The 23,481-nt window shown below is 45.4% G+C and overlaps 1 protein-coding gene across 1 annotated transcript in view; it reads left to right on the top strand.

The window, feature by feature from the left end:
• The first annotated feature begins 7,345 nt into the window (after window positions 1-7,345).
• LOC306966301 (neuropilin-1a-like) overlaps window positions 7,346-23,481 on the top strand; it is a 76,654-nt gene continuing 60,518 nt past the window's right edge. Inside the window, exons 1-2 of the mRNA XM_079561017.1 lie at window positions 7,346-7,524; window positions 17,996-18,223. Coding sequence (XP_079417143.1) covers window positions 7,389-7,524; window positions 17,996-18,223 — 364 coding nt within the window. The 5' untranslated portion in view covers window positions 7,346-7,388. The remainder of the gene's footprint in view (window positions 7,525-17,995; window positions 18,224-23,481) is intronic.

Genomic DNA, 23,481 nt, shown 5'->3' with positions numbered 1-23,481 from the left:
TTAGCGTGACCGTCTCCCTCTATAGGAGGAAGCTAACGTTAGCGTGACCGTCTCCCTCTATAGGAGGAAGCTAACGTTAGCGTGACCGTCTCCCTCTATAGCAGGAAGCTAACGTTAGCGTGACCGTCTCCCTCTATAGGAGGAAGCTAACGTTAGCGTGACCGTCTCCCTCTGTAGGAGGAAGCTAACGTTAGCGTGACCGTCTCCCTCTGTAGGAGGAAGCTAACGTTAGCATGACCGTCTCCCTCTATAGCAGGAAGCTAACGTTAGCGTGACCGTCTCCCTCTATAGCAGGAAGCTAACGTCAGCGTGACCGTCTCCCTCTATAGCAGGAAGCTAACGTTAGCGTGACCGTCTCCCTCTATAGCAGGAAGCTAACGTTAGCGTGACCGTCTCCCTCTATAGCAGGAAGCTAACGTTAGCGTGACCGTCTCCCTCTATAGGAGGAAGCTAACGTTAGCGTGACCGTCTCCCTCTATAGCAGGAAGCTAACGTTAGCGTGACCGTCTCCCTCTATAGCAGGAAGCTAACGTTAGCGTGACCGTCTCCCTCTATAGGAGGAAGCTAACGTTAGCGTGACCGTCTCCCTCTATAGCAGGAAGCTAACGTTAGCGTGACCGTCTCCCTCTATAGCAGGAAGCTAACGTTAGCGTGACCGTCTCCCTCTATAGGAGGAAGCTAACGTTAGCGTGACCGTCTCCCTCTATAGGAGGAAGCTAACGTTAGCGTGACCGTCTCCCTCTATAGCAGGAAGCTAACGTTAGCGTGACCGTCTCCCTCTATAGCAGTAAGCTAACGTTAGCGTGACCGTCTCCCTCTATAGCAGGAAGCTAACGTTAGCGTGACCGTCTCCCTCTATAGCAGGAAGCTAACGTTAGCGTGACCGTCTCCCTCTATAGCAGGAAGCTAACGTTAGCGTGACCGTCTCCCTCTATAGGAGGAAGCTAACGTTAGCGTGACCGTCTCCCTCTATAGGAGGAAGCTAACGTTAGCGTGACCGTCTCCCTCTATAGCAGGAAGCTAACGTTAGCGTGACCGTCTCCCTCTATAGCAGTAAGCTAGCGTTAGCGTGACCGTCTCCCTCTATAGGAGGAAGCTAACGTTAGCGTGACCGTCTCCCTCTATAGGAGGAAGCTAACGTTAGCGTGACCGTCTCCCTCTATAGGAGGAAGCTAACGTTAGCGTGACCGTCTCCCTCTATAGGAGGAAGCTAACGTTAGCGTGACCGTCTCCCTCTATAGCAGTAAGCTAGCGTTAGCGTGACCGTCTCCCTCTATAGGAGGAAGCTAACGTTAGCGTGACCGTCTCCCTCTATAGGAGGAAGCTAACGTTAGCGTGACCGTCTCCCTCTATAGGAGGAAGCTAACGTTAGCGTGACCGTCTCCCTCTATAGCAGGAAGCTAACGTTAGCGTGACCGTCTCCCTCTATAGGAGGAAGCTAACGTTAGCGTGACCATCTCCCTCTATAGCAGGAAGCTAACGTTAGCGTGACCGTCTCCCTCTATAGCAGGAAGCTAACGTTAGCGTGACCGTCTCCCTCTATAGGAGGAAGCTAACGTTAGCGTGACCGTCTCCCTCTATAGGAGGAAGCTAACGTTAGCGTGACCGTCTCCCTCTATAGGAGGAAGCTAACGTTAGCGTGACCGTCTCCCTCTATAGCAGTAAGCTAACGTTAGCATGACCGTCTCCCTCTATAGGAGGAAGCTAACGTTAGCGTGACCGTCTCCCTCTATAGCAGGAAGCTAACGTTAGCGTGACCGTCTCCCTCTATAGGAGGAAGCTAACGTCAGCGTGACCGTCTCCCTCTATAGGAGGAAGCTAACGTTAGCGTGACCGTCTCCCTCTATAGGAGGAAGCTAACGTTAGCGTGACCGTCTCCCTCTATAGCAGGAAGCTAACGTTAGCGTGACCGTCTCCCTCTATAGCAGTAAGCTAACGTTAGCGTGACCGTCTCCCTCTATAGGAGGAAGCTAACGTTAGCGTGACCGTCTCCCTCTATAGCAGGAAGCTAACGTTAGCGTGACCGTCTCCCTCTATAGGAGGAAGCTAACGTTAGCGTGACCGTCTCCCTCTATAGGAGGAAGCTAACGTTAGCGTGACCATCTCCCTCTATAGCAGGAAGCTAACGTTAGCGTGACCGTCTCCCTCTATAGGAGGAAGCTAACGTTAGCGTGACCGTCTCCCTCTATAGGAGGAAGCTAGCGTTAGCGTGACCGTCTCCCTCTATAGGAGGAAGCTAACGTTAGCGTGACCGTCTCCCTCTATAGCAGGAAGCTAACGTTAGCGTGACCGTCTCCCTCTATAGGAGGAAGCTAACGTTAGCGTGACCGTCTCCCTCTATAGCAGGAAGCTAACGTTAGCGTGACCGTCTCCCTCTATAGGAGGAAGCTAACGTTAGCGTGACCGTCTCCCTCTATAGCAGGAAGCTAACGTTAGCGTGACCGTCTCCCTCTATAGCAGGAAGCTAACGTTAGCGTGACCGTCTCCCTCTATAGCAGTAAGCTAACGTTAGCGTGACCGTCTCCCTCTATAGCAGGAAGCTAACGTTAGCGTGACCGTCTCCCTCTATAGGAGGAAGCTAACGTTAGCGTGACCGTCTCCCTCTATAGCAGGAAGCTAACGTCAGCGTGACCGTCTCCCTCTATAGGAGGAAGCTAACGTTAGCGTGACCGTCTCCCTCTATAGGAGGAAGCTAACGTTAGCGTGACCGTCTCCCTCTATAGCAGGAAGCTAACGTTAGCGTGACCGTCTCCCTCTATAGCAGTAAGCTAACGTTAGCGTGACCGTCTCCCTCTATAGGAGGAAGCTAACGTTAGCGTGACCGTCTCCCTCTATAGGAGGAAGCTAACGTTAGCGTGACCGTCTCCCTCTATAGGAGGAAGCTAACGTTAGCGTGACCGTCTCCCTCTATAGCAGGAAGCTAACGTTAGCGTGACCGTCTCCCTCTATAGGAGGAAGCTAACGTTAGCGTGACCGTCTCCCTCTATAGGAGGAAGCTAACGTTAGCGTGACCGTCTCCCTCTATAGCAGGAAGCTAACGTTAGCGTGACCGTCTCCCTCTATAGGAGGAAGCTAACGTTAGCGTGACCGTCTCCCTCTATAGGAGGAAGCTAACGTTAGCGTGACCGTCTCCCTCTATAGCAGGAAGCTAACGTTAGCGTGACCGTCTCCCTCTATAGCAGGAAGCTAACGTCAGCGTGACCGTCTCCCTCTATAGCAGGAAGCTAACGTCAGCGTGACCGTCTCCCTCTATAGGAGGAAGCTAACGTTAGCGTGACCGTCTCCCTCTATAGCAGGAAGCTAACGTTAGCGTGACCGTCTCCCTCTATAGCAGTAAGCTAACGTTAGCGTGACCGTCTCCCTCTATAGCAGGAAGCTAACGTCAGCGTGACCGTCTCCCTCTATAGAAGTAAGCTAACATTAGCGTGACCGTCTCCCTCTATAGCAGGAAGCTAACGTCAGCGTGACCGTCTCCCTCTATAGAAGTAAGCTAACATTAGCGCTATAGCTGAAATGCTGATGTGGGACTTTGGACTTTTGGCTGCTCTTCTGTGACTTTTTTGCTTGATTTTTGTCTTTTTTTTTTTGCTTGATTTTTGTCTTTTTTTTTGCTTGATTTTTGTCTTTTTTTTTGCTGGATTTTTGTCTTTTTTTTGCTGGATTTTTGTCTTTTTTTGCTTGATTTTTGTCTTTTTTTGCTGGATTTTTGTCTTTTTTTTGCTGGATTTTTGTAACTTTTCTGCTGGATTTTTGCCTTTTTTTCTGGATTTTTGTCACGTTTTTGTTAAGTTTTTCTCATTTTTTTTCATCACTTTTTAGCTTTTGTTGTCGCGTTTACGTCCTCATTTTCTTCTCGTTTTTTGCCTCTGTTTTGAAGAAGCTTTTAGATTTGGAGAATTTGGAGAAAACATGTTCAGGCGGGAGTTAAGAGGTTAAAATACTGACACTACTTCTCGCATTTTAAGAGAACTACAACAGGTATTTGACCTTATTTGCATATTAATATTTCCCCCGGGCCTGACGTTGCCGACCTCTGGTTTACATGATGATAATTACACAGAACTTCTGATCAACACAGCGGGAAGAGGACGGAGGAAATGTGTTTCTTTAGAGGCTATAAACAAATCTACTGTGATTGAAGTGGTGCAGATTCATACACACTGTTCCAGATGTTTCTTACTTTTTTATTACTTTTTTGCTGCTCTTCTGTCACTTTTTTGCTGGATTTTTGTCTTTTTTTTGCTGTTTTTTTTGTCTTTTTTTGTTGGATTTTTGTCTTTTTTTGCTGGATTTTTGTCTTTTTTTGCTGGATTTTTGTCTTTTTTTTGCTGTTTTTTTTGTCTTTTTTTGTTGGATTTTTGTCTTTTTTTTGTTGGATTTTTGTCTTTTTTTGCTGGATTTTTGTCTCTTTTTTTGCTGTTTTTTTTTGTCTTTTTTTGTTGGATTTTTGTCTTTTTTTTGCTGTTTTTTTGTCTTTGTTTGCTGTTTTTTTGTCTTTTTTTTGCTGTTTTTTTGTCCTTTTTTTGCTGTTTTTTTGTCTTTTTTTTGCTGTTTTTTTGTCTTTTTTTTGCTTGATTTTTGTCTTTTTTTGCTGGATTTTTGTCTTTTTTCTGCTGGATTTTTGTCTTTTTTTTCTGCTGGATTTTTCTCACGTTTTTGTTGAGTTTTGTCATTTTTTTTCATCACTTTTTAGCTTTTTTTTTGGCGTTTACATCCTCATTTTCTTCTCGTTCTTTGCCTCTGTTTTGAAGAAGCTTTTAGATTTGGAGAATTTGGAGAAAACATGTTCAGGCGGGAGTTAAGAGGTTAAAATACTGACACTACTTCTCGCATTTTAAGATCCAAACCTCAGCTTAAATATGTGTTTGTGGCAGTGAAAATGCGGTGTTTTGGCGTTAAGCGTGACCAGTGTGGTAAAGTGAGAAGTGCACAGTCAGTGTCTGTCTCTCTCCCGGGCCTCTCGCTCCTCGCTCGGTCCAGACGATGTAAATCACGGTTAATTTCCCGGAGGAGGCTTCGGTTTTTCGGATTCTGACCCACTTTAGCTCCAGCTCAGAGCGACCACGAGGAGCGGACTTTAAGCACAGACCTGCCGGAGCGTCTGGGTGAAGGTCACGGTGGATCTGTGAGGGTTCAGCTTTCCTGATGAGACTTTATTGATCTCACGTGGAGGAGTTCACTCGTCCCAACAGCAGGAAACACTGTGTTATTTACTCACATTAACCTCTTAACTCCCACCTGAACTGAGCACATTTTCTCCAGTTTGGCTTTACCCGAATCAAGAAGCTGCTTGGGGAAAAAAGCACCAAAATAGACACAAAAAATGAGAAGAAAACAAGGATGTGAACCCGACAAAGATGTGACACAAATTCAACAAAAATCCACCAAAAAAGACGAAAATCCAGCAGAAAAAAGACAAAAATTCAACAAAAATGTGACAAAAATTCATCAAAAATTCGACAAAAAATGACAAAAATTCAACAAAAAATTGACAAAAATTCAATAAAAATGTGACAAAAATGTGACAAAAATTCAACAAAAATATGACAAAAATTCAATAAAAATGTGACAAAAATGTGACAAAAATTCAACAAAAATATGACAAAAATTCAACAAAAATGTGACAAAATTTCAACAAAAATGTGACAAAAATGTGACAAAAATTCAACCAAAAATGACAAAAATTCAACAAAAATGTGACAAAAATTTAACAAAAATTCAACAAAAATTCAACAAAAATTCAACAAAAATTCATCAAAAAATGACAAAAATTCAACAAAAAATGACAAAAATTCAACAAAAATTCAACAAAAATTCAACAAAAATTCAACAAAAATTCATCAAAAATTCAACAAAAATTCAACAAAAATTCAACAAAAATTCAACAAAAATTCAACAAAAATTCAATAAAAATGTGACAAAAATTCAACAAAAAAGTGACAAAAATTCATCAAAAAATGACAAAAATTCAATAAAAATGTGACAAAAATTCAACAAAAAGTGAGGACAATTGCAAAGAGGAGAGACTGCACTTGGTTTTGGCGGGAGTGAAGAGGTTAATCTGTGCATCGAGACGCAGCGCTCCACCTGATGATGTCATGAGGTGGCAGCTCCTCCACAGCGCGGCAGCTCTGGTTCTTCGCCCCGTTTGACCCGCCTCCTCCGTGTGTTTGGCGGGAGGTGCATTTCTCGCATAGCTCCGGGACAGACGCGTGTTTTCAGACGTAGCGGCGCAGATGTGGCCCAGATGTGGCCCAGATGTGGCCCAGATGTGGCCCGGCTTTCACTCTCTGCATGTTTCCCTCGCAGCCGCAGGAGCAGAACAACAGAGGAGCCGTGTTTGTGGACTTTTCTCACTCGCTCCCGTGAGCAGGAGAGGAGTGAGCGGCAAAACCAGGAGGAACATGATCCGGTCTCTGAATGATCCGGTCTCTGAATGATCCGGTCTCTGAATGATCCGGTCTCTGAATGATCCGGTCTCTGAATGATCCGGTCTCTGAATGATCCAGTCTCTGTATGATCCAGTCTCTGAATGATCCGGTCTCTGAATGATCCGGTCTCTGAATGATCCGGTCTCTGAATGATCCAGTCTCTGAATGATCCAGTTTCTGAATGATCCAGTTTCTGAATGATCCAGTCTCTGTATGATCCGGTCTCTGAATGATCCAGTCTCTGTATGATCCAGTCAGTCCGGTCTCTGAATGATCCAGTCCGGTCTCTGTATGATCCGGTCTCTGAATGATCCGGTCTCTGAATGATCCAGTTTCTGAATGATCCAGTCTCTGAATGATCCAGTCTCTGAATGATCCGGTCTCTGAATGATCCAGTCTCTGAATGATCCGGTCTCTGAATGATCCGGTCTCTGAATGATCCGGTCTCTGAATGATCCGGTCTCTGAATGATCCAGTTTCTGAATGATCCGGTCTCTGAATGATCCAGTCTCTGAATGATCCAGTCTCTGAATGATCCGGTCTCTGAATGATCCAGTCTCTGAATGATCCAGTCTCTGAATGATCCAGTCTCTGAATGATCCAGTCTCTGAATGATCCAGTCTCTGTCTCCCGGTTCGGAGCTTGTAGATTTGAGGCTGATCTCGTCTGTTTGGTGGCAGATGTTGGGCAGATGTTTCCAGACTGAATTCCAGAGGGAGCTCCAGCTGCAGCTCACACTGTCTCCTGCTGCACAGAGTTCATGGTCTCAGGTTCGATTCCCTGGAGACAGTGATAATGTGTCTAATGGATCTGGTTCTTATGTTTCCTCAGAACACGTCACGATTCTCCTTCGTTCATGTGTAACGTTTGACAGCTTTGTCGTGTTGCTAAGTGTCTCCTCTCCTCCTCAGGTACGACTTCGTGGAGGTTTACAACGGCGCCAACGAGAGCGCTCCCATGGTGGGGAAGTTCTGCGGGAAGATCGCGCCCTCGCCGATCATCTCGGGCGGAGGGCAGCTCACCGTCAAGTTCGTGTCGGACTACGAGACGCACGGGGCGGGGTTCTCCATCCGCTACGAGGTCTTCAAGACAGGTACAGAACCTGCTCTGTGTCCAGCCATGTCCCAGTGAAACAGACCAGAGCGGGGTTCTCCATCCGCTACGAGGTCTTCAAGACAGGTACAGAACCTGCTCTGGTCTCAGCCATGTCCAAAATAGACCAGACTCTTCACGGCCGGGGCTCGAGCTCATCTGGAGCCGCGGCCAAAATGTGACTGAGTTAGAGAACTGATGGGGCAGTGTTTTGATACATTTCCATATTCTCTATTTTAATTTAACTATGGATCATGTGGACATATCGTCTGCTGTGCCGTGGGAAATCATCCAATTTGACCTAGTGGGTCTAAAATATATTTTTTTGAAAACAAATTAATTATTATCTGCAAATAATGTGATTCTCAAGTCTCTGTGCTGTGTGATGATCAGCAGAGGAACCATGTGAAACTCTTCCATATCAGTTCATTTCTTTGAGACAAGAGCATTAGTGAAGCGTAGATGCGACAGGTGGATATACAGTGTTCCTTTTCAATTCACACTTTGATGAGAACCACTTTACATTGTGAATGGAGGCCACAGAGTTACATTGTTTTACCTTTTGTGCCTCGTGATTTTTCAAAATGTGCCTTAGCTCAAAAGAGGTTGAAAAACACTGGATTAATTGACATGATTCTCTCTACGATGTAGCTCTGAGAGAGACGCTCCTCACTTTGCTGCTGTGACGCTTGTGAATGCGATGGTAAGAAAAGATGGTAAAGGTGCTTCTGTCGCGCTGCAGGGCTGTAGTTTCTCCTCACGTTCTGAGTCTCCACCTGTTTCAGAAGCTCCTCGCTCACAGTCGCTGCTTTTAGTCCGTTTCCTTGTTGAAATAAGCGGCATTGACGCTACCACGCGGTGCCTCATGGGAAATGTAGTTCTAACATGTTTAATGCAACTTCCCAGCGGGCAGCATGTAATATAAATAAGAAATCATCTTGCGGCCGCAAAGAATTACCTCAAGGGCCGCATTTGGCCCCCGGGCCGCGTGTTTCAGACGGGACTGAGCTTCAGGGACGTTTCTGCTCCTTAGTCGCTCTTACAGCAACTTCAGGCCCAGGGGCCAAAAGTGCCCCTCCAGCACCGAAGCTCCGGCCTCAGGATGAGTCTGAGGAATATTATCAGTGATTCTCAGATACATATGAAAAACACTGTCACTTCCTTAAGGTTAATCTTATTCTTTCACCCCAGCCTTAACCGAGCGCTTTGTCTACAGCTTGGCTTTACCCAAATCTAAAGGTTTACAGCCCACAGGCTTTGTTTTAACTTTAAATCGCTTCATCACTCCTGAACTACAACAGCGTTTTTAAGTGCTGAAAAAAACAAGTGTAGCATCAGTTTTTAACCACTTTTTGCTGGTTAGATAATGTCACTAAATACTAGTTTATTGAAAAACTAACCGCGATCCGATCCCTCTGAGCCCGGCCTGTCAGACTCTCCTCTGTTCAGAAGAAGAACCGTCATTTCATGATTTTACCCCTAACGGTTCAGTCACTGAGAGATGGAGGCCGTCACCTTCACCGCGTCTGAACTGGGCTGTCAGTGTGGAAGGAGTTAGGGGGAGGAGCCTATATGCTAATTATCATAGCCACTTTAGCATAGGGACCTCTGATGCTAACTATCATAGCCACTTTAGCATAGGGACCTCTGATGCTAACTATCATAGCCACTTTAGCATAGGGACCTCTGATGCTAACTATCATAGCCACTTTAGCAAAGGGACCTCTGGTGCTAACTATCATAGCCACTTTAGCATAGGGACCTCTGATGCTAACTATCATAGCCACTTTAGCATAGGGACCTCTGGTGCTAACTATCATAGCCACTTTAGCATAGGGACCTCTGGTGCTAACTATCATAGCCTCTTTAGCATAGGGACCTCTGATGCTAACTATCATAGCCACTTTAGCATAGGGACCTCTGGTGCTAACTATCATAGCCACTTTAGCATAGGGACCTCTGATGCTAACTATCATAGCCACTTTAGCATAGGGACCTCTGATGCTAACTATCATAGCCTCTTTAGCATAGGGACCTCTGATGCTAACTATCATAGCCTCTTTAGCATAGGGACCTCTGATGCTAACTATCATAGCCACTTTAGCATAGGGACCTCTGGTGCTAACTATCATAGCCACTTTAGCAAAGGGACCTCTGGTGCTAACTATCATAGCCACTTTAGCATAGGGACCTCTGATGCTAACTATCATAGCCACTTTAGCATAGGGACCTCTGGTGCTAACTATCATAGCCTCTTTAGCATAGGGACCTCTGATGCTAACTATCATAGCCTCTTTAGCATAGGGACCTCTGGTGCTAACTATCATAGCCACTTTAGCATAGGGACCTCTGGTGCTAACTATCATAGCCACTTTAGCAAAGGGACCTCTGGTGCTAACTATCATAGCCACTTTAGCATAGGGACCTCTGATGCTAACTATCATAGCCACTTTAGCATAGGGACCTCTGGTGCTAACTATCATAGCCACTTTAGCATAGGGACCTCTGGTGCTAACTATCATAGCCACTTTAGCATAGGGACCTCTGATGCTAACTATCATAGCCACTTTAGCAAAGGGACCTCTGGTGCTAACTATCATAGCCACTTTAGCATAGGGACCTCTGATGCTAACTATCATAGCCTCTTTAGCATAGGGACCTCTGATGCTAACTATCATAGCCACTTTAGCATAGGGACCTCTGGTGCTAACTATCATAGCCACTTTAGCATAGGGACCTCTGGTGCTAGCTCACCAGCAATGGCCGCTGGCTGCTCTGCTTTATGACCACAAACGTGGGGGCCGCCATTGCTGTAGTACCTCCATATCGCCACTAGGCCCCCATTGAAAAGCATTGGACGTTGGACGCCTTAAAAACAACTTTAACGCCTGGTTTCAATATTTTCAACACTATAGGCTGATCTTCCTCCTGAGATAACGCTGGGTTAATCACAATATATGAAACCAGGCTGGTTTTCGTTAGAAGAATGTCAGAAATCTGGTACTTAATGATGGTCGGACTGTTAGCATTGGAGCAGCGCGAGCTATACGTCACACAAGGGCGGAGTCTATGGTGAAGATCCCGCCCTAATGCCCTTTTTAGGAACATGCTTCGTCCGAGCTGGGGAGGCGGAGTCTGGTCAATCTGGTAAACGGGGAGGAGTGAGCAGAAGACGTCCATTATTTTTTACAGTCTATGCTCACCGGTGATTAGGAGCTATGTGCCGTCCCATAAGCCACTGCACCGCCAATAACCCCACCCCCCTCGGCCCCACCCTCAGTGATTCATGAGCAACCACTGTTGACTGACAGGAGCACATTTAATTATAAAACTATGGAACAAGAACAAGCCAAACTTTATAAAGTGATAAATCCATGTTGTCGTCCCCACAGCTCAGTCACATGTCAGTGTTAAAGAGGAAACTCAGGAAACGGATTAAATGCTTTTGTTTTCATTTAGTAGAAACTTAAGCCACATGGATCATTTGCTGCTGTCGCTTTAAGAAACAGCTGTGAGATAAAATAACACTAAAGGGAAATGTGAAGGAACATCTGGATTGTTCTTTTTTTCCTCCTTAAATGTCTTTGTTTGGACACTATGTTGTTGTTGTGTTGTTGGACACTGTCCAGTAGGGGGCGACATGCACTTTTGTTTGTCTGCCAATAACCTTAAAGAAGAAGAACAGCTGTTGGTGATGTCACTTCCCCTTCCCCTGGGTAAGGACGGTCGAATTGGGCAAATGCTGCTGAAGCTCTAGTTCCCTAACTGCACAGATCTAACAGTCGACCCATGAAAGGTCAGAGGTCAGAGGTTACAGGGTCAGGGGTTAGAGCTTAGAGGCTTTAATGTGATGGTTTCAGACGCCTCTGTTTTCTTCTGCTCTTTCGTCTGTTTTAAATCAATATAAAATCCCTAAAACCAGCACCCACTATGTCTCAGAATAAAACCATTTAAACCTGGCTCTGTCCGTGATCAGAGGGAGTCCTGGCCCCTGTTGTACATGTTTTTAGAAGTAGGGTAAAAGCTCCTCGCGGCTCATCCCTCACGCGCCGCTCCCCGCGCACCACCAGGGGGCGGTTATTTTGGTCGACACTTATTGGACCCGCGGGACGCGCCGGAGCTGAAGGCGCCCGATTCGGAGTGATGTTTCTGGGCTCCGGCGCCCCCCCCCCGGGACCGGCAGGGGGGGGGGGGGTGCGTATGTAGGACGCGCTGCCGTTAAACGGGAGCTAAAGCGCAGCCCCGCGGGATCATGGGAGATGTCGGTGTGGCCGAGGCGCAGAGGTCAGCGGGACGTTTACAGAGAGCGAGCGGAGAACTGGCTGAGGTGGAGGAGGTGGAGGAGGTGGAGGAGGTGGAGGTGGTGGCTGAGGTCGGCTTGTTGCACAATGTGGCTACGCTAGTTCCTCTGAGCTGAAGCTGTGGGCGCTAGCACTTCCTGTTCGTGTTCATTTCCATTAAGATTAGCTCAGACCAGTGAGTTCCTGGTAGAAATATTTCCATAGAGGAGACGTTTATGTTTGTGAGGATCAGGGAGTTTGTCTTGAAGCTAAAGGCTAATTTAAACTCTTAACTCCCGCCTGAACCGAGAGGATCTTTTTCCTCACGTCATCAGACATTTTTTTTTCATTTTTTCGTCCATTTTTTATCACATTTTTCGTCATTTTTGTGACATTTTTGCCACTTTTTCATCAATTTTTCGTCCCTTTTTTGTCCATTTTGTATCACATTTTTGCCATTTTTTTGTCAATTTTTTGTCAATTTTTTGTAATTTTTTCGTCAATTTTTTCGTCCATTTTTTGTCAATTTCTTGTCACATTTTTGTAATTTTTTGTAATTTTTGTGACATTTTTGCCACTTTTCCATCATTGTTTTCGTCGAGAAAATGTGCTCTGTTCAGGCGGGAGTTAAGGGGTTAACACATTACACAACTTGTAATAGTGCCTTTATATATATATATTTTTATAGCATGTTAGCCTTTAGCTTCAAGACAAACTATCAATCCTTCATCATCACAGGCGTCTCTGATCTGAACTTCATGATTTGAACACAGTAAATGATCGTCTCCCGGGAACTCACCGCCCACAACATAATCTTTAGAAAATATGATTATTATTCCAGGAAAAGAAAACAGACAGGAAGTCCAGGCGCTCACACCTTCAGGTCAGAGGAACTAGCATAGCCGCACCGTCCCAGGTCGAAATAACGCTGAGGCTTTTCCAAAACGACTGCATAAATCTCCGACTCAAAGCGACAAAACGTCAGAGAATAAACATCGTAAAGACTCTGTGACGAGGTGATGGAGGTGATGGAGGTGATGGAGGTGATGGAGGTACAGATGTTTGTGATGGAGGTGATGGAGGTGCAGATGGAGCAGATGTTCCTGTTGTCTGATTCTCATTTAGCTCGTCCTTGGAGACAGCGGCGCTCGGACAGAGGAGATGGATGTGCAGGGCCGTAATGACGGGGAACTGGGACAGGCTCCTGCAGGGGGGGGGGGGGGTCGGGGGAGTGTGTGTGTGTGTGTGTGTGTGTGTGTGTGTGTGTGTGTGTGTGTGTGTGTGTTTATTTACAGCCTCTCGTGTGGACTCTGCCTCGAAACGGGTTAAAAACAGCCCGTGTGTTTGTCAGGAGGTCTCCCCGTCCTCTGGGGGAGAGCGGCGAGGGGGGGGGGCGGTGATGAAAGAGGTGAGAGAGCGAGGTGAGGGGGGGGGGGGACTGTCAGGTTGTCATGGTAATCACTACTTCGACTTATCGCTCAGTAAGCAGCGGAGGCTCAATATTCATCGTCTGTTCTTTCATGATTCTCTGCACTTTGTTCTTTGTGAGGCTTTTCCTGCTGCGTTTAGATTTGGGTAAAGCCGGACCGGAGAGAATGCACTGCTTTAAAGAGGGGGTTTTAGAACAATAATAATAATAATAATACATAAGTCTTTTCGAGGGGACACAAAGACGCTTTACAGATGAGACGAACAAACAAAGATGGCGGAGCTGTTGTAGCTGAAACATGTGAGTTTTGAGCAGTTTTTTGTAGGTCAGTGAGTCAAAAAATTACAAAAACTGATGAAAAAGTGGCAAAAAAATTACAAAAATGTCACAAGAAATGGACAAAAAGTTGACAGAAAATTGACCCAAAAATGACAAAAATGTGACAAAAAAATTATGAAAAAAATGACAAAAAATGGACAAAAAATGGACAGAAAATTGACCAAAAAATGACCAAAATTTATTTAAAGAATGATGAAAAAATGACAAAAAATTGACGAAAAATGAGTTGAATCCCCAACAAAAAAATGATGGAAAAAAAGAATCTGACGTGAGGAAAAAGATCCTCTCGGTTCAGGCGGGAGTTAAGAGGTTAAAGAGGGGGTGTTCTGCTTTTGTCAGTCAGTAATAACTGCCTTGTATAAAATGTCTCTCTCAAAATGGCTGTAGTGAATGTCTTGAAATAGGCCTCTGTCTCTTTAACCCCTTAACTCCCACCTGAACCGAGCACATTTTCTCGAAAACAATGATGAAGATGTGACAAAAATTTGACAAAAATGGACAAAAAATGATGAAAAATGATGAAAAAGTGGCAAAAATGTCACAAAAAATCGACAAAAAAAATATGAAAAAATGACCAAAAAAATGACAAAAAATGGTGAAAAATAATGAAAAAGTGGCAAAAATTTGGCAAAAAAATTGACAAAAATTTGACAACAAAAGGAAAAATATGACAAAAAATGACAAAAAAAATGATTAAAAAATTGAGAAAAAATTGACAAAAAAATTTAGAAAAAAATTGAGAAAAAATGGTTTAAAAAATGACGAAAAAATGACTAAAATGTGACAAAAAATTATGAAAAAGTGGCAGAAAATGGACAGAAAATTTACCAAAAAATGACAAAAATGTGATTAAAAAATGACGAAAATATGAAAAAAAATTGAGAAAAAATGGACGAAAAAAGGACAAAAATGTGACAAAAAATGACAAAAAAGCTACAAAAATGAGTTGAATATCCAACAAAAAAATGATGGAAAAAAAGAATCTGATGAGGAAAAAGATCCTCTCGGTTCAGGCGGGAGTTAAGAGGTTAAAGAGGGGGTATTCTGCTTTTTTCAGTCCCACAGCACCAGTCTATATCTCACTACAATGATGACAAACCTTCTGTTGGTCTGTAAATGCAGTAAATTAGAATAACTGCCTTGTATAAAATGTCTCTCTCAAAATGGCTGTAGTGAATGTCTTGAAATAGGCCTCTGTCTCTTTAACCCCTTAACTCCCACCTGAACCGAGCACATTTTCTCCAGTTTGGCTTTACCCCAATCCAAAAGCTCCTGGAGAAAAGGTGAGAAAATAGCGACAGAACTGAGACGAAAACAATGATGGAAATGTGAAAAAAATTTGACAAAAATGGACAAAAAATGATGAAAAATGATAAAAAAGTGGCAAAAATGTCACAAAAAATCGACAAAAAATGACAAAAAAATTGATAAAAAAATATGAAAAAATGACCAAAAAAAGACCAAAAAAATGACAAAAAATGATGAAAAAGTGGCAAAAATTGACAAACATTTGAGAAAAAAAAAATGAAAAAATTGATGAAAAATTCACAAAAAATTATGAAAAATGATTTAAAAAACGTGGCAAAAATGTGACAAAAATTTGACAAAAAATGATGAAAAATGATGAAAAAGTGGCAACATTTTGATAAAAAAATTGACAAAAATTTGACAACAAAAGGAAAAATATGACAAAAAATTTACTATTTGACAAAAAAGTTACAAAAATGAGTTGAAAACCCCCCAAAAAATGATGGAAAAAAATCTGACGTGAGGAAAAAGATCCATTTAGATGAGTTTTGTAGGTCTTAGCTTTCAAATGAGGCGTTACACTGGCCTTACAGGATTTGGGTAAAGCTGAACTGGAGAAAATGCTCTCGGTTCAGGCGGGAGTTAAGAGGTTAAGAACTAAAAAGGAGGTGGGGGCGTTCCTAGGAGGACTCAGGCAAACCTATCCCTAAAATGGCCGCCATCAGAGTTTGTACAGATTACTCAGAAATACGTGAATGTGCCAAGGCAACACTTCAGCCATGTTTTTAATGAGGGAGTGACAGAATAACATGATGGAAAGCTTGAAAAAGTCCATTTTGCATAATCCCCCCCCTTTAAGGCGAGTGGAAAGAGGTTTAGATATTTTAAGTCATGAGTGGGATGAAGCCCAATCATCTCCGGGTCTCGTTATCACAGGAAAAACAGAATATTCCAGGAATGTTTTTTGGGGGAAACTCCCTCAAACCTCGGGGAGCAGTTTCTCACGATGAAAAACCTCCAGAGGAATCAGCTCCAGGCCCTGTCATTGTCAAAACCGACGCCGTAACCGCCGCTGTGACTCCGCCCCCTCGCCGAGAGACAGACGGAGCTGTTTGATTCTCGCCGCTCTGAGCAGAAACACACGGAGACGCTGAGATCTATTATTAAACCTGTTTCCCCCCAAAACTACCGTCTGTGGTGAACCCGCGCTGTCAAGTTTAACCAAGTGCATTTCCTCCAGTTCAGCTTTACCCTAATCGCTCACACATTCACTCACACATGACCAGGTTCCACACAGAAAATCCGCACATTTCAACTCCGTGTGCCTCACAGCAGCACCAGACACACAAACACAATAAGTAAAAAGCATTAAACACAATACAATTACATTAAACATGACATGTATATCTATGTCAGTGTTTCTCAAACTTTTTCAGCCCAAAGACCACTTTAACTTCCAATTGTTTTCTGAGGAACAGCTAAAAGAAACCCACTCCAACGCGCCCCCAAAAAAACGACAAAACAGGAAGGATGAGCTAAACTGATGCTTAATATGCAACTGTTTCAAGTCAAAAACACATGATTCAAACACAAATGCAATGACATGATCAGAAATTCTTCTATGAATTTCATTTCATTTGAAAAAGTAAATGTAAAATGAGCTGGAGCTTCATATGAACAACAAAACATGAGCAAAAAAAGCTGCTGTAACTTAACCTTAATGTCATAGATACAGACGCATCTCGTCATAGAAGGGGGCGTGGCTTCGCCGAGGGGGAAAATAGAATCTTTAGAGAAACACCATTTTCCCTCTTTTTTGCCATTTTCTGGTGGAATATCAACGTATTTATCAAATACAAATAAAGTCAAGTGTAAATCGGGCCCATATGGATATTTTCTCACAGCCAATTGTGCAGTAGAAGTGAAAAAACGGCAGTTGTAGCAAGCACTAGCTAACCGTTAGCATTAGCCCGATGCCAACATGTAGCATCAAGTTAGCATTCTCCGTTATTCATGTATTTATGGGCTGTTGAACCACTTTGCTCCTCCCCATGTCTTTGTATCATTATTTAGTAGAAACTGTGTTCATATTTCAGCGTTTGTTACAGTAGTTTTTGAATAATTAGAGAACATTTTCTTTTTTTCAAAATTGTTTTTTCCCCTTAACTGTTTTAAAAAATGACCATATATGGGCGATTCCAGAGATGCCGTCTGTATCTATTCTGAAGAGCCAGTAGTTTCAACCTGGGGCGGAGGGTAAAGGAAGTCTATGGTTGTAACTATGACAACAATAATGTCATGGTCTGCTTCCTGTTGCCCTGTTTTAGTTTGTTTTCTTGTGTTTATGTCCTTGGTGTTTTATTTTCACATGTTTTTTTGGTCTGTTGGTCTGATTTTCTGTTTGACGTCCCTCTCGTTATTGCCGGCCCCGCCCTCATGTGCCTCACCTGTGCCCGTTTCCTCAGGTATTTCCACCCCCGTGTTTCCCTTGTTCTTGCTCAGTTCATTGTCTTCATGTCTGAGTTTGGTTTTCAGCTGCTCCTGCTTTATTTTTGTTTTTTGTCAGTTTCTTGTTTTTGGATTTTTGCACACATTAAATCAGTTTCCGTGGCATTTTGGGTCCTTTCATTTTCATTTTTACTTCAAACCGTGACAAATAAAATGCTAAAAATAATTTTGGGGAAAAAATGTTCCCCTTAATGTCCAACGTCACTGAAACTACTGGGATTTTACACATGAAACAAAAAGAATTTCAGTCTCAAACAAACCAGTGCAGAAAACCAGCTTCACAGTTACAGTGTTGGGCAGGAGCACTTTGACTCTGCGAGCTTTGGATGTAACGCAAACACAGACGCACACGCTGAGGAACATAGGAGACGTTTGGCTCCACAGAAGCTTCTCTGGATCACAAGCAACAAAACGCCGCTGATTTAATGAAAGGTCCAGAATGTTCTCGTAGCTTCACGTCTCCTCCAGGTCCTCTTGTAACCCCCCCACGCTCTCTCCTCTCTGTCTCAGGTCCAGGATGTTCTCGTAGCTTCACGTCTCCTCCAGGTCCTCTTGTAACCCCCCCACGCTCTCTCCTCTCTGTCTCAGGTCCAGGATGTTCTCGTAGCTTCACGTCTCCTCCAGGTCCTCTTGTAACCCCCCCACGCTCTCTCCTCTCTCTGTCTCAGGTCCAGAATGTTCTCGTAACTTCACGGCCCCGCACGGCGTCCTGCACACGCCCGGTTTCCCCGACAAATACCCCAACAACCTGGAGTGCACCTTCATGATCCTGGCGCCGCAGATGTCCGAGATCGTGGTGGACTTCGACAGCTTCGACATGGAGCCCGACACCACGCCGCCACCGGGGGCGCTGTGCCGCTACGACTGGCTGGAGATCTGGGACGGCTTCCCGGCAGGTGAGGGGGCGGGGCTCGCGTAACGTTCCACCCTCTGCAGTTTTAGGACGGGGGATTCTGTTTTCTGGCCAAAAGCTTCTGGAAAAAAGGTGTGAAAATAGCAACAAAACTGAGACGAAAACAATGATGAAAATGGGACAAAAAAGTGACGAAATATTGATGAAAAAGTGGGAAAAATGTCACAAGAAATTGACAAAAAATTGACAAAAAATTGACAAAAAATTGACAAAAAATTGACAAAAAAATGACAAAAAAATGACAAAAAAATGACAAAAAAATGACAAAAAAATGACAAAAAATGTGACAAAAAATGACAAAAAAAAATGAAAAAAATGTGATAAAAAATGACAAAAAATGACAAATAAATGACAAAAAAATGACAAAAAAATGATAAAAATTTGACAAAAAAATGATTAAGAAAATTACAAAAAAAATGACAAAAAAATGACAAAAAAGGACAAAAAAATGACAAAAAAATGACAAAAAAATGACAAAAAAATGACAAAAAAATGACAAAAAAATGACAAAAAAAATGACAAAAAATGACAAAAAAATGAAAAAAATTTGACAAAAAATGACAAAAAAAAATGACAAAAATGTGATAAAAAATGACAAAAAAATGACAAAAAAATGACAAAAAATGACAAAAAAATGACAAAAATGTGACAAAAATTTGACAAAAAAATGACAAAAATTTGACAAAAAAATGATTAAAAAAATGACAAACAAATGACAAAAATGTGACAAAAAATGACATAAAAGTGTACGAAGTTTATGTTGTGTGTGTTCAGTTGGCAAATGGCCGTATAATAAGCGGGATAATGTCTCTAACGTGTTACCTTCATAATAAAGTAACGTAACGAGCTTCTTCTCCAGAGGGAAGTGAACTAAACTCAACCAGTTACTTTAAACCTCTTAACTCCCGCCTGAACCGAGAGGATCTTTTTCCTCACGGCATCAGATTTTTTTCCATAATTTTTTTGTTGGGTATTCAACTCATTTTTGTAACTTTTTTGTCATTTTTTGTTTTTTCATTTTTTGTCATCATTGTTTCCGTCTCAGTTTTGTTGCTATTTTCACAGCTTTTTCCCAGGAGCTTTTGGATTGGGGTAAAGCCAAAGTGGAGAAAATGTGCTCGGTTCATGTGGGAGTTAAGGGGTTAAAGGTTCACTTTTACACTTTTACCCAACACTGTAGGAAACACATGCTCCGATCGCTCTGACTTCCACTGGAGGAATTCCACTTTCCAGGGCATTTCTCCAGATCAGCGGTCGGAAACGTCTGGATTCCCAGTCGCCTCGAACACACAAGACTTTATTTAGAGTTCAAAACGTTAAGATAAAGTTATCCTTAGTCCAAACCCTCTGGTCCGAGTCTAATGGAGAGAGACTGGAGAGAGACTGGAGAGAGACTGGAGAGAGACTGGAGAGAGACTGGAGAGAGACTGGAGAGAAACTGGAGAGAGACTGGAGAGAGACTGGAGAGAGACTGGAGAGAGACTGGAGAGAAACTGGAGAGAAACTGGAGAGAAACTGGAGAGAGACTGGAGAGAAACTGGAGAGAGACTGGAGAGAAACTGGAGAGAGACTGGAGAGAGACTGGAGAGAAACTGGAGAGAAACTGGAGAGAGACTGGAGAGAGACTGGAGAGAGACTGGAGAGAAACTGGAGAGAGACTGGAGAGAGACTGGAGAGAGACTGGAGAGAAACTGGAGAGAGACTGGAGAGAAACTGGAGAGAGACTGGAGAGAGACTGGAGAGAAACTGGAGAGAGACTGGAGAGAGACTGGAGAGAAACTGGAGAGAGACTGGAGAGAGACTGGAGAGAGACTGGAGAGAGACTGGAGAGAAACTGGAGAGAAACTGGAGAGAGACTGGAGAGAAACTGGAGAGAGACTGGAGAGAGACTGGAGAGAAACTGGAGAGAGACTGGAGAGAGACTGGAGAGAGACTGGAGAGAGACTGGAGAGAAACTGGAGAGAAACTGGAGAGAGACTGGAGAGAGACTGGAGAGAGACTGGAGAGCGACTGTAGAGAAACTGGAGGGAAACTGGAGAGAGACTGGAGAGAGACTGGAGAGAGACTGGAGAAAGACTGGAGAGAAACTGGTGAGAGACTGGAGAGAGACTGGAGAGAGACTGGAGAGAAACTGGAGGGAAACTGGAGAGAGAGACTGGAGAGAGACTGGAGAGAGACTGGAGAGAAACTGGAGAGAAACTGGAGGGAAACTGGAGAGAGAGACTGGAGAGAGACTGGAGAGAGACTGGAGAGAGACTGGAGAGAGACTGGAGAGAGACTGGAGAGAAACTGGAGGGAAACTGGAGAGAGACTGGAGAGAGACTGGAGAGAGACTGGAGAGAAACTGGAGAGAGACTGGAGAGAGACTGGAGAGAGACTGGAGAGAAACTGGAGGGAAACTGGAGAGAGACTGGAGAGAGACTGGAGAGAGACTGGAGAGAAACTGGAGAGAGACTGGAGAGAGACTGGAGAGAAACTGGAGAGAGACTGGAGAGAGACTGGAGAGAGACTGGAGAGAAACTGGAGAGAGACTGGAGAGAAACGAGCTGAAACTGGGACGACGCCACGAACATTCGTCTTGAGGAAAAGGCTTTATTAGATTCCTCCACATTGCAAGAAACATCAGAGTCCCCCAAATCCCGGAGGTCTTTATCCAGATGTTTCACTGTCTCGTTCCAGGAGGATTTATGGAGCTTTGAGCCACAAAAACAAGGAGAATGTTTGGTCTGGATGAATGTGTGTAACCCAGAAAGAGCAGCTCGTCTCGGGGACAGTCTGGAGCGTGTGAGGGGGTGTGGATGGATGTGTGTAACCCAGAAAGAGCAGCTCGTCTCGGGGACAGTCTGGAGCGTGTGAGGGGGGTCTGGATGGATGTGTGTAACCCAGAAAGAGCAGCTCGTCTTGGGGACAGTCCGGGGCGTGTGAGGGGGTGTGGATGGATGTGTCTAACCCAGAAAGAGCAGCTCGTCTTGGGGACAGTCCGGGGCGTGTGAGGGGGTGTGGATGGATGTGTGTAACCCAGAAAGAGCAGCTCGTCTCGGGGACAGTCTGGAGCGTGTGAGGGGGTGTGGATGGATGTGTCTAACCCAGAAAGAGCAGCTCGTCTTGGGGACAGTCTGGGGCGAGTGAGGGGGTCTGGATGGATGTGTCTAACCCAGAAAGAGCAGCTCGTCTTGGGGACAGTCTGGGGCGAGTGAGGGGGTCTGGATGGATGTGTCTAACCCAGAAAGAGCAGCTCGTCTTGGGGACAGTCCGGGGCGTGTGAGGGGGTCTGGATGGATGTGTGTAACCCAGAAAGAGCAGCTCATCTTGGGGACAGTCTGGAGCGTGTGAGGGGGGTCTGGATGGATGTGTGTAACCCAGAAAGAGCAGCTCGTCTTGGGGACAGTCTGGGGCGTGTGAGGGGGTCCGGATGGATGTGTCTAACCCAGAAAGAGCAGCTCGTCTTGGGGACAGTCTGGGGCGTGTGAGGGGGGTCTGGATGGATGTGTCTAACCCAGAAAGAGCAGCTCGTCTTGGGGACAGTCTGGAGCGTGTGAGGGGGGTCTGGATGGATGTGTGTAACCCAGAAAGAGCAGCTCGTCTTCGGGACAGTTTGGGGCGTGTGAGGGGGGTCTGGATGGATGTGTGTAACCCAGAAAGAGCAGCTCTTCTTGGGGACAGTCCGGGGCGTGTGAGGGGGTCTGGATGGATGTGTGTAACCCAGAAGGAGCAGCTCGTCTTGGGGACAGTCTGGGGCGTGTGAGGGGGTGTGGATGGATGTGTCTAACCCAGAAAGAGCAGCTCGTCTCGGGGACAGTCTGGGGCATGTGAGGGGGTCTGGATGGATGTGTGTAACCCAGAAAGAGCAGCTCGTCTCGGGGACACTCTGGGGCGTGTGAGGGGGTGTGGATGGATGTGTCTAACCCTGAAAGAGCAGCTCGTCTTGGGGACACTCTGGGGCATGTGAGGGGGTCTGGATGGATGTGTGTAACCCAGAAAGAGCAGATCATCTTGGGGACAGTCTGGGGCGTGTGAGGGGGTGTGGATGGATGTGTCTAACCCAGAAAGAGCAGCTCGTCTCGGGGACAGTCTGGGGCATGTGAGGGGGGTGTGGATGGATGTGTCTAACCCAGAAAGGGAGGCTCATCTTGGGGACAGTTTGGAGCATGTGAGGGGGGTGTGGATGGATGTGTGTAACCCAGAAAGAACAGCTCGTCTTGGGGACAGTTTGGGGCGTGTGAGGGGGGTCTGGATGGATGTGTCTAACCCAGAAAGAGCAGCTCGTCTCGGGGACAGTCTGGAGCGTGTGAGGGGGTCTGGATGGATGTGTGTAACCCAGAAAGAGCAGCTCGTCTTGGGGACAGTCTGGAGCGTGTGAGGGGGGTCTGGATGGATGTGTGTAACCCAGAAAGAGCAGCTCGTCTCCGGGACACTCTGGGGCGTGTGAGGGGGGTCTGGATGGATGTGTGTAACCCAGAAAGAGCAGCTCGTCTCGGGGACAGTCTGGGTTGTGTGAGGGGGGTGTGGATGGATGTGTCTAACCCAGAAAGAGCAGCTCGTCTCGGGGACAGTCTGGGGCGTGTGAGGGGGTCTGGATGGATGTGTCTAACCCAGAAAGAGCAGCTCGTCTTGGGGACAGTTTGGGGCATGTGAGGGGGGTCTGGATGGATGTGTGTAACCCAGAAAGAGCAGCTCGTCTCGGGGACAGTCTGGGGCATATGAGGGGGTTGTGGATAGATGTGTTTAACCCAGAAAGAACAGCTCGTCTTGGGGACACTCCGGGGCGTGTGAGGGGGTCTGGATGGATGTGTCCAACCCTGAAAGAGCAGCTCGTCTTGGGGACAGTCTGGGTTGTGTGAGGGGGTCTGGATGGATGTGTGTAACCCAGAAAAAGCAGCTCCTCTTCGGGACAGTCTGGGGCGTGTGAGGGGGTCTGGATGGATGTGTCTAACCCAGAAAGAGCAGCTCGTCTCGGGGACACTCTGGGGCGTGTGAGGGGGGTCTGGATGGATGTGTCTAACCCAGAAAGAGCAGCTCGTCTCGGGGACACTCTGGGGCGTGTGAGGGGGGTCTGGATGGATGTGTGTAACCCAGAAAGAGCAGCTCATCTCGGGGACAGTTTGGGGCGTGTGAGGGGGGTGTGGATGGATGTGTGTAACCCAGAAAGAGCAGCTCGTCTCGGGGACAGTTCGGGGCGAGTGAGGGGGTCTGGATGGATGTGTCTAACCCAGAAAGAGCAGCTCATCTCGGGGACAGTCT

The sequence above is a fragment of the Gobius niger genome, assembly GCF_951799975.1.
Source record: "Gobius niger genome assembly, chromosome: 8".
Classification (NCBI taxonomy): Eukaryota; Metazoa; Chordata; class Actinopteri; order Gobiiformes; family Gobiidae; genus Gobius; species Gobius niger.
The sequence above is the reverse complement of the archived record's forward strand: the minus strand, read 5'-3'. Positions and strand labels throughout refer to the sequence as shown.